The sequence below is a fragment of the Lucilia sericata genome, unplaced genomic scaffold, assembly GCF_015586225.1.
Source record: "Lucilia sericata isolate MDLA Ls3-8-SP2 unplaced genomic scaffold, ASM1558622v1 Contig000679F_arrow, whole genome shotgun sequence".
In the NCBI taxonomy this organism is placed as follows: domain Eukaryota; kingdom Metazoa; phylum Arthropoda; class Insecta; order Diptera; family Calliphoridae; genus Lucilia; species Lucilia sericata.
Window position 1 is genome coordinate 86,975 of NW_023994683.1, and position 11,574 is coordinate 98,548.

Genomic DNA, 11,574 nt, shown 5'->3' on the forward strand with positions numbered 1-11,574 from the left:
GGTTTGGGATATGATTGGTGGTTGTATAAAAATAAATTTCACTAACATTTTGAGCAACATTAAGTTTTGAGATCCTTATTGATATTTCCGTTAAGAGAAAAATAGAAAAAGCATCAAATGCAGCACTGTGTTTTGGTATAACAGGGTTGTATTAAAAACAACACAGAGTTGTAGTTGAGGTAGGATGATGATGTGGAGGAGGATGTTTATTTGGTTGGTAGGTTTTCTTCAACACATGGTTGCATTTTCTGCAAACTGCCAAGAATTTTGCCAAAACCATTCTCTTAAAGCATTTTCATCGATATCTCCCATATTGTCTGACCAAACGAAGCAACCATCTTCGGCATCAAAATAATTGAAATTTTGTTGCTGATGGGGGTGTTGGTGGAAGGGTGAGAGATTTATATCCATAGTTTGTGTTTGATGGAATTGTGTATGTTGGCAATTGCGTCCATAAACACAATTCGTACAGGTATCCAAGGGAGTTTTATCTATGCTAGCTTTTCTAAGAAATTCCAAAGGTTGTGTTGAAGTCTGTTGTTGTGAGGTGGGGTGTTCCTGTTGTTGCTGCTGCTGGGTTTGCCAAAATTCCGCCAAAGGCAGTTTATGTGTTTGAATACTGCTGCTACTGCTGTCTTCTAATGCTGCTAAAGTATCCTTATTTGAACTGTTATATTGAGAGGCATTGTTGAGATTTACATTGTTTGGTATGGAGCTGTTATTGTCACGTTTGCCATTTTTCGCCAAAGCCGATTTTCGCGACATTAACCGTAATATGGGTTTCCACATCTTTTTCAATTTAAACTTTTCATCTTCAGCTGAGTGGGTGTTGATTTGTTTGGCTGCCGCATTTGAGGTGTTGACAGTTAAATTTGCCAAGTTCTTTGTATCCGTAAACATTTTGAATTGTTGTAATGGATATTGATGAAAATTCTAATATTCTTTTTGAAAGTTGTAGAATTGCTAAATAAAAAAAATTCTTTAATTCCTGTGTGTTGGAAAAAGTGTGTTAACGCTGTGAAAGTTTGTTATGAACTGATGCTGGTTTACTGAGCAGCACTTAGTTTTATATGAACGTCCGACTTCAGTCGATCAAAACATTGAGGAGATCGTATTATAACTCTCACATACACTCTACACGCACACTCAACGTAATTTATACACTTACACACAGGCGCAGACATTCTCTGGGAAACAAAAAATTCACTGACTGACAGACAGACATACAACACAAGAGTGCTGGCTGGCTGACTGGCAGACTGCTGGTGCACATTGTGAGAAACAAACTGCACTTCCCATGCACATTCTAACAGGAATCGTTCGGTTTATTGTTATTGTTGTTTTTCATTTTCGTTGTGTACATTTCCCATGATTTGGTTTGCCTCTGCTTATAACCATGCCTTTTTACCATACCATGGTACGAGTATGATGATGAGTTTGCTGTGTTTGTTGTTGTTGCTGGGGCGACTCAAATAACCTGTAAGGGCAATAACAACACAACGATCGAGCAAGACAGCCATCCAGCAGTAAAAGCAACAAAGAATGAATGCAGGTAGCACACATCGATTGCTTGTCATCGTTCACAAACAGATTAACCAAACGGCAACAGCAACAACAACAATTTATACATTTTTAAAGGCAGCAATGAACAAAAAAAAAGATCCCATATACAGCAATCTACGTAGTACAAGAGTCCCAAAAAAAGTGTGGGAAACAGTTTTTATTTTTTCGTAGTTTGTTTCATTTTCGTTGTTGTTGTTTTGTACAAACTTACCTTCGTTCTGACAATGTTAAAATTATAAGGTTAACAACGATCAGTAGCGTAGTCGGCAGAGGTTGTGCAACAGTGAAGAAATTTCATTAGATTGTGTAAAGGAATGAAGTTCTTTTAGAAAATACTGTAAAGTTAATGCGTGCAACCACACAATCAACTCTGTAAGGCCCGAGAGCAATTCTTGTGATCAGAGCTGTCCCTAATTATTGTACTTCTATTCTTATCGGGATCTCCCCGTAGTTTAATAATTAGTGAGGAGACCAATTGGCCCTTGATACTCTTAAAATTATCACTCCCAAATTTGGTTGTTTCTATGGTCCCAGAAAGAACCATTCAGTGTTTCTAACAAATTTGATTAGATTCGTTTGATACGATCTTGTAGAGCAGGGCATTCATATAAAACCCCATACGATCTGACACGCATCCAATCATATGGCTTGGATAATAAATTTCTATAGAGAACGAAGAGTGTCAATATTATTTTCTATGAATGACAGGGCCAGAAGAATCTCTTGAGTTTCGATTTTTTTGTCGCCTATTCTTCGATCGTGTTCTTTAGTAAGAATGCATTGGTATTTATTAATAGAAAGCTGTCAAGTATGAAGCTGAACTATGAAGACTACCCTGAATCTTCAAATGAGAGTTCTATGCAATTTCAGAATCCTTATTAGAAGTTCCTTATGATTTCAGTGATCTGCCAAAGTCGCTACATTTAGAATTATTTAGGGGAAATGCATCTGTCTGTAGTTTGTATATGGAACTTCAAAATAATCTTAGTTTGATCTTTATTGAGATCGTGTTTCCATTGCAAAAATCCTAATGGATTCATGATTCCATGAGATCTTTTTTGATCTTTTAGAAATGTTGTTTAAGTTGAATGACATCGAAAAGCTCATCAGTCTTTACGTTTTATTTGTTTGTATGAAGAAGTCCATTACGATTTTTCGATATCTGTCTCAAATCCCTAAAACTTTTGAAATTCGTTAGAAATTTTGAAAAAATCGTTTTCCATTTCGATGTACATTATTAAAGACATGTTTGCGCGAAATTACAGAAGATCTGGATTATTGCCTTAAGATTCCTTGAAATCGCTTTCGTATTGTTCGTTTTCCATTTCCCCAAGATCATTATGAAATTCATGATTCTTCGAATTATTTTTTGAAATCCCAGAAATGTTTTGAACTTTGAAAGGGACCAGTATCCAGTTTTGTTTATTCCACAGGTTAAGAAGAAGTCGGGATCAGTGATAGGTTTACGTTTCCTTGAGACCTTTCTCTGAAGTGTTTAACCTTGTTGATTATAATTTATTTTTTGAACTATATTTAGCAACGTTTATGTTGACTGTAGTGCTTAGAGTGGAAATAATCTTGAATAATCACTGCCATAATTGAGATCTTTTCAAGGGTTCAAACGCTTCGAAAAGTTTAGCATTATTTAACAAACCTATGATTTGTATACGATTATATTTTGTTTGTTTCCACTATGAGGGTTAAATGGATCCAAAGATATTTCAGAAATATTAAGCTTCAGTATAACTTAACTTACATTGAATAGATATGAGAGCTTAGGTGTAAATATACTTTCAATCTCTGTGAAAATACCGTAATTTCGGAAATTGAACATTCATGTGATCAATGAAGAATAATGAGAATATTAATTCCTTTCGGGAATTCTAATGATAGATGCAAACAATTTCGATTTCTTTACCACTTTTTTAATGATATTACCTACAGACTTAAAAGTTCAGACGCAGAACTGATAAATTCGGCACAGTTTTGCTTAAAACTACTGACCGTTTACTTGAGGGTTAGTACTAGGGTGATCGACTTGATTTTTCAACCGGTTTTAAAACCGGTTTTTTCTGCTTTACCAGTGTCGGTTTTTTCTTAATGTTGATTTTTCGAATATCGAATAACCCGGTTTTTTCACTTTTTAAAAACCGGTTTCGAATACTTTTATTTGCTTTGTATTCAAAGATTATTTAAATGAAATTTTTAAGTAAATAATAATACAGCCCGCCTAAATTTTAAAAATATTCGAGTCGAGGAACTAGCGTATATTTTTCTAAAGCTCCTTTGGTTAAACATTTTTGATTTTCCTAATTAATTAAAAAAAATTATTTGTAAAATTGATAACTGTTTGATAAACTTTTATCAATCTTAAGATTATATTCCAATTACAATAATTAATTTACGGCTGAAATTTTATGGAAGTGTTGGAATGCCTATGCAAATTTCCTAAACAGGGCTTTTAAAATAAGCTAGGATTACATAGTACCTTATGTTTAACAGAAGTGTCCCACTTTTTTCCTAATTTTTTTATATTAAAGAAATAATGTAAATCAGACGACTAGATCTAAAGTTATAATCTTTTAAACTGTTAAAAATCATTTCGGGCCATGTTTTATTAACCCATTTACGGTCGCTGTGCCAATTTGGGAACACTTAATTTTTAAGGCTGTATTAAAAAACGGTTAACTCTGGTTTATTTATTTTTGCATTATTGAGTAGAGGAAAGTGCTCAGAATAAATATTAAATCAAACAATTTAACTAAATTCATTGTTATTGTTGTAATAATCTACTAAACTTCAGTGGCCAAAAATATACTAAAAACATGTTATAAAATAAATTTGTTAAAATTTTTTAAACAAAGTATGACAGTTATTAATTTGAAACAAACGGTCTAAAAATAATCTGATAACATAGTAATGCCCGTGTCTGCCATTTCACTCTGTTTCTAGTCTCTGTGACGGCTCTAAACCGATAAAAATCGCGAGCTGCATAAAAACGGAAATCCCCTCTAATGTCCTAATTATTAATATTTTTTTTCGTTTCTGCTTTTTTGCATTGTTGAAAATAAATATACCTTGAAGTTTCAAAAAATTAACTTGTACTTTTTGATTGGCTGTAAATGGGTTAATCAAATTTAAACATAAACATTAAGTTTTTCAAATTAATATATTTTTTTTTTTATTTATAATGAAAAACCGGTTAACCGGTTTTTTCTGAATTTGAAAAATATCAACCGGTTTTTTTTTAAATGTCAACTATTCGAACTATTCGAAAACCGGTTTTTGGAAAATGTCGAATAATCGATCACCCTAGTTAGTACCAATCTAAATCCAACTGATTTTGCAAGGTTAAAGAACATATGTATAACTAAAATTAACCTACATGTTTACACACAAGAAAAATTCCAAAACATTTTCTTTAAATTCCTTCACTATTGCTAAAACACCCTCCTCAATAAATATTCTATACCACAACCCTGTTAAATAAAGATTAAATGACGTCACATTAACGAAATACGTTTCAATAACTTGCAGGAAATGTATCGTATCCATATTATCAGAAAAAAGGTTATAAAATATAATATTAATACAGGGTCCAAAACAAAAGAGAAAATTAATCAGTATTGAGAAAAATTTTCTCACATTTCTTAACAAGCAACACACAATAAAGAGCCAATTGGAAAATCTTTTTTGGGACAAATTAAGAAAATAAAATCTTAAACAGAACAATAGCTAGAAATGAACTAATTTCAATAATAAAGAATATTAAAATATAAAGGAATTTAGGTTTTTTTAATTAAAGCAAAAGATATAGGTATTAAATTTCACTTTAAATTCAAAGCTCAAGTTAAGCACACCCTGTATAAGTTTTTAGTTAATTTTAGCACGAAATAACAGGTGGGTGCACTCAGGCTAAAATTCATAATAATTCTATATTCTATCTCAGAATTTCGACTCCTTTCCGCTTTTTATAGCCAACAAAACCTGTCATTATTATCATCATAAACATTCTCTGCTGCAGCAGCAGCAGTATGATATTCAGCTTCTTCCACAATATGGGGCTGCAACATTTAAACAACAAAATACCAAAAAGGAAGTTTATAACTGTGGGAACCAAACATTAAATGAGGAGTAGCTAGCTGACTGACTGACGGACGTACTGCTCTTGCTGACTACCTTAAGAATAATCTCAGCACTCTGTCTCAATCATATCCACCGTTTTCGTCGTACAAGTGCCGTTTATCAGCTGCGTATTACTGCGAACTACAGTAAAAAGCAGCAACAACAAATATCAACAACAATGCAAATATACTACCACGATTACCACTCTATTTCGCCACGATACTCGTTGACCAAGTTATACTTGTTTTTCCCCCAAAAAATCTGAGAAAAAATTAAAAAAAAAAATTATATTTTTGTTTTGATTTTTTACACAAACAACAAGTGGAAAAAAACGCGGCGTTAAATATCCGGACTCATGAACGGACTGACAAATACGAGGTCAATTCATGAAAGTTTTTTGGGAACTAATAAAAGAAATCCCTAAATGGCTTTTATAAACAAAAACAATGATGGTTTTTCTTTAACTTAATATCGTTAAAGGAGAGATCGATTGTTTGGATCTTAATTAGACCACAGGGATTTTTTAGATCTACGTTATAGTTTAATCAAATTTTCATTGAACAGATCTTGCAAAAAATTGCCCAAACTATAAACCATCTCCATTTTTTTACTTAACAGTCCGTTAGGACAATATCAGGAGCTTTGTAGAATATATAACTTGTTGACCTTCCGAAACTTTAAACCCTTTTAAAAGTTAGTACCGTCTTATGAACCTTACGCAATTGATCTTTAGTTTTTCATAATTTTGTCTTAAAACTTCTTTGGAAAACTACACTTTTTAGATCTTTTAAAGACTCAGGAATCTTGAGTAATAGGTTATTTAACAGACTCTCGAAACTTTAAATGATTTTCAATGCTAGTTAAATATCTAACGAACTTCACCAAAGATGTTATAAAACCTCTACAGATCGCCTCACAAGATCTTATAAAGCCTCTTCTGATCGCCCTCGTTTATACAGACGATTGACTACTTACTCACACTTAAATTGAAATTACAATATTAATGCAAAGGGCTCATAAAATACAACAAAAACAACAACAACAGTAATAACAACAAACAAATATATGATCGTAAAAATATACATGTGCATGAGTAATTTTTTGGATTTCTTAAGACCAAATGAAAGCAGGTTGTTGTATAGATTTGTTTTTCGTTTTCAATCCGTGGGAATAAGGATTTTCGAATAGTTCCCACGCAGCCAGGACTGCATACAAAACACACTCGCACACACAATACAACTAAAGACCAAAAGAACACATCATTACAATTCAAATCATGTTGTTGTCTTTTCTTTTAACACTCTTATCAGCTGTTCGGTTCTAAAGGCTAAGATTTCTTTAAAATTCATTTACACACGTTACAAGACTCTATTCATTTATCGTCTAAGACCAGTAGATAAAGGTGATTGTAGTAGAAAAAAAACACTAAGAACATTACAATATTTCGACAAAATTATGGTAGGCATAATATTTAGGATCCTGCTGTGAAGTTGGAGTGAGTCAGATAAAAAATCAATTAAGTATTTTGATTTTTTATCATTTAGAAATACATAGTTAAAGTACTTCAAGAGTGCGGTTTACACGAGCTGAAATTCTTGGAACTGAGTTGAGGAATTAGTTAACCAATTAGATTTAAGAGGATATTTGAAAAATCTATTGATTAACAAAGAGTCCAAATAATAAAGTTTTTTTTAGTTAAAATTTTAATGAGGTCCAATATTAAATAACATTTGGTGGGAACCTTTTAATGACAATATAAATCCTTTAATAAAACTAAAACTAGAACTGAACTCGAATTGAACTAGAACTGAACAAGAACTGAACAAGAACTGAACAAGAACTGAACTAGAACTGAACTAGAACTGAACTAGTACTAAACTAGAACTGAACTAGAACTGAACTAGCATTGAACTAGAACTGAACTAGAACTGACTAGAACTGAACTAGAACTGAACTAGAACTGAACTAGAACTGAACTAGAACTGAACTAGAACTGAACTAGAACTGAACTAGAACTGAACTAGAACTGAACTAGAACTGAACTAGAACTGAACTAGAACTGAACTAGAACTGAACTAGAACTGAACTAGAACTGAACTAGAACTGAACTAGAACTGAACTAGAACTGAACTAGAACTGAACTAGAACTGAACTAGAACTGAACTAGAACTGAACTAGAACTGAACTAGAACTGAACTAGAACTGAACTAGAACTGAAGTAGAACCGAACTAAACAGAACTAGAACAGAACTAGAACTGAACTAGAACTGAACTATGAACTAGAACTGAACTAGAACTGAACTAGAACTGAACTAGAACTGAACTAGAACTGAACTAGAACTGAACTAGAACTGAACTAGAACTGAACTAGAACTGAACTAGAAATGAACTAGAACTGAACTAAAACTGAACTAGAACTGAACTAGAACTGAACTAGAACTGAACTAGAACTGAACTAGAACTGAACTAGAACTGAACTAGAACTGAACTAGAACTGAACTAGAACTGAACTAGAACTGAACTAGAACTGAACTAGAACTGAACTAGAACTGAACTAGAACTGAACAAGAACTGAACTAGAACTGAACTAGAACTGAACTAGAACTGAACTAGAACTGAACTAGAACTGAACTAGAACTGAACTAGAACTGAACTAGAACTGAACTAGAACTGAACTAGAACTGAACTAGAACTGAACTAGAACTAGAACTGAACTAGAACTGAACTAGAACTGAAATAACACTGAACTAGAACAGAACTAGGAATTTACAACATGTTGCAAACGTATCTTAAGGTGCACTTACTTAATCATTGTGGAGTTTTGCTCCATATTATAACAATTTCGCATAGTTTGTAACTTGAAAAAAGGGCTTATTTTAAAAATAAGCGTTTAGACTCTAAACATAAGAGTTAAAATTAAAATCGTAGATGTTTCTATTTCAATACTAAATGACTCACTCAAGATGAGTGAATCTTACATTTATTTTAGAAATAAAAGTTAAATAAATATAAACATTTAAAAACTTTAAGTGAAACTCGGTATATACTGTCTTTTTAAAATTCCGACTTCTCTAACTTCCAATTATTAGAAAATTTAAACTATCATCAGTTTTTTTGTCTCTAAATCCACTTTAAACATAATTTTAAACAATTCCAATTATTAAACAATTTTCCCAGAATCAAAACACAAACTTTAAGAACAATACCTACCAAACTGGGAAAATAACACTTCTGGAGAAATTTTATTTTAGTCATTACGCGCACAATCGAACAAATATTGTAATTGTAATTTGTTATTGAAATTCCAACTATTTTTTTTAACAAGACGCATGAGGCATGTGCATGAGAATCTCTAATTCAAATGAAAAAATTTAATTATATAAAATAGAGAAAACTCTAAAAGGCCAAAACAAGTATAAAACTAGGCAACTTACTTGTTTTTGCAGAAAATAGAAAAAACATTAAACAGCCATTCATTCCAATACTATTTACACAAAAAAAGTTGAAACATTCAATGTATCTTTGGAAGACTGGTTGGCTAGCTGGCTGTTTGTTTGGTTGGTTAGTTGACTGTTTGCTCTTTTAGATCTTTATACGTTGAATATATAGCTCGTGCCAAATATCCGCGTGTGCAAAGTACGTTCATTAGTCCATTTTGTTTAGTTTATATCTACATTAAACTATGCTACAACTTCAGTTCCATAAACTAAAGTTTTCAAAAATACAAGAAACAAAAAATAACAGAACACACACCACGACCACATCCAAAGCTCCGGCCTCAACCACACGATGCTAAGAGCAACAAGCCAGACCAGACCAAGCCACCACAGACAGACAACACACAAACTTGCACTCTCAACAAGCCTTCAATTTGTTTATATGATTGTCTTGGCACACTATAACTTCCAAAACTTTAAGTACTTACTTAAACAGCATTCATGGCGTATGGGAATTGGAGGACTTTAACTGTGTATAAAGTTATTGAAAAAAAGTTAAGAAACCACCAAATAAAACCAGTTTTCACCGATGGTGATGACGATGTAGACGATGATGAGATGACTTTTCACAAGCCACATGACTATTGGTATTCCATGAGGCAAAATGTACAAAAAAAGTTTGTAAAAAGAGGAAAAGTTTCTCATGGCACAGAAGTTAAAAGCTCAACTTGTATAAAAACTCGTGCCATTCTAGTTTGTGAAAATGTTTTTTTTCTTGCTGTTTTACGGGAGTATGAAATGAGGTGGAGTCTGGGTATGTAACCCATTTAATATTAAAAGTTATTAGAAATTTTGTGCATTTTGGGCATTATAAAGGATTTTATTAAAAATTTGGAAAAATTAAATGTACTTTATCTAGAACTGAACTAGAACTGAACTAGAACTGAACTGGAACTGAACTAGAACTGAACTAGAACTGAACTAGAACTGAACTAGAACTGAACTAGAACTGAACTGGAACTGAACTAGAACTGAACTAGAACTGAACTAGAACTGAACTAGAACTGAACTAGAACTGAACTAGAACTGAACTAGAACTGAACTAGAACTGAACTAGAACTGAACTAGAACTGAACTAGAACTGAACTAGAACTGAACTAGAACTGAACTAGAACTGAACTAGAACTGAACTAGAACTGAACTAGAACTGAACTAGAACTGAACTAGAAACTGAACTAGAAAAGAACCATTAGATATAAACTAGAATTAAGCTAGTTCTTTTTCATAAATTTCGGATTGGCTTAATATATCGATTGATGTACTTTAAAGTGGGTAGACAAGAAAGGAAGTCCTTTTTCAATTCATTGATTTTTTAAAACATTGATAAAGCTCTAAAACGGATATAAATTGTGTTTTATATTATTTTGAAAATATACATTAACACCAAAAGGATCTAAAATGAAACAATTTAATTTACATTTTACTTTATTTCAACTTTCATAATCAGAGTTTTGTACATTAATTTATTTACAAATACAAAAAAACAATATTTATTTATATTTATGTATATCTACCTCTCCATCTGAATGAAATACAATTCATCGATATTTTGCAAAATATTTATATGAAATTTCAGACATCATCATTGGCAATACCAATAATTTGTGATTTTTATCACTTTGATATTTTATATATTCAAAAAATGTTTTTCTTCATACTTTTATGTTTGACATTTTTATATGTCCACATCGTAAATATATATATTTTTTGTTGAAATCTAGATCTCAATAAAAAAATATCCAACAACAACAAAAAATTATGCATAAAAAGCACTTTTAATGCACGAAAATCATTCATTCATTTGTACATTCATTCCTTCACTGATTCGTTGTTTGGTGGTGGTGTTGTTGCTGGCGATGATGATAGTGTCTGTATATTAATGTTGGAACATGTGCTGTAGCAAATTTTACACTATCATTATTATTATTATCGTCATAAGTATAGCACAGTGCAGCTCCGTATTGTATGCAACAGCAACAATAATAATCATTATCCATCCAACCGATCCATCGACATACATACCACTGCTACACTGCTGATGCATACAGAACGAACGAATAATACATTCCTATACAGTTACTGAACTAAAACAACAAAATAGCAGAGCAACACAGTATGGTGCAGAGACAGGACTCAAAAGGAGTGTAATGTTTGAGTGTAGTAATATAAGGATCCACTTTTATTGATTCAGTAATACTTGAAATAAATTGATCTCTGCGAATTTGAATATTCGAATAAAATATACCCGGCGAATTTCGGCATTCGAAAGCGATCGAAATCTATATTTTAATTATACTGATATTACTAACGATATCGAATGCTGTTACTTTCTATAGCAAATCGCATGAGTTCTAGTTAAAAAGGAACAAGATCATTTCATAAACTACAT

General features: G+C 32.2%; 1 protein-coding gene across 1 annotated transcript; it reads right to left on the bottom strand.

The window, feature by feature from the left end:
• On the bottom strand, window positions 1-1,022 carry LOC119607244 (enhancer of split M2 protein). The gene has a single exon (XM_037961092.1). The coding sequence runs from the start codon at window positions 898-900 to the stop codon at window positions 229-231; it is 672 nt and encodes a 223-aa protein (XP_037817020.1). The 5' UTR covers window positions 901-1,022; the 3' UTR covers window positions 1-228.
• Between the last annotated feature and the right edge of the window lie 10,552 nt (window positions 1,023-11,574).

What these genes read in the sequence shown, in the direction of transcription:
- LOC119607244 (XM_037961092.1), bottom strand. Translation starts at nt 900, where the DNA reads ATGTTTACGGATACAAAGAACTTGGCAAATTTAACTGTCAACACCTCA.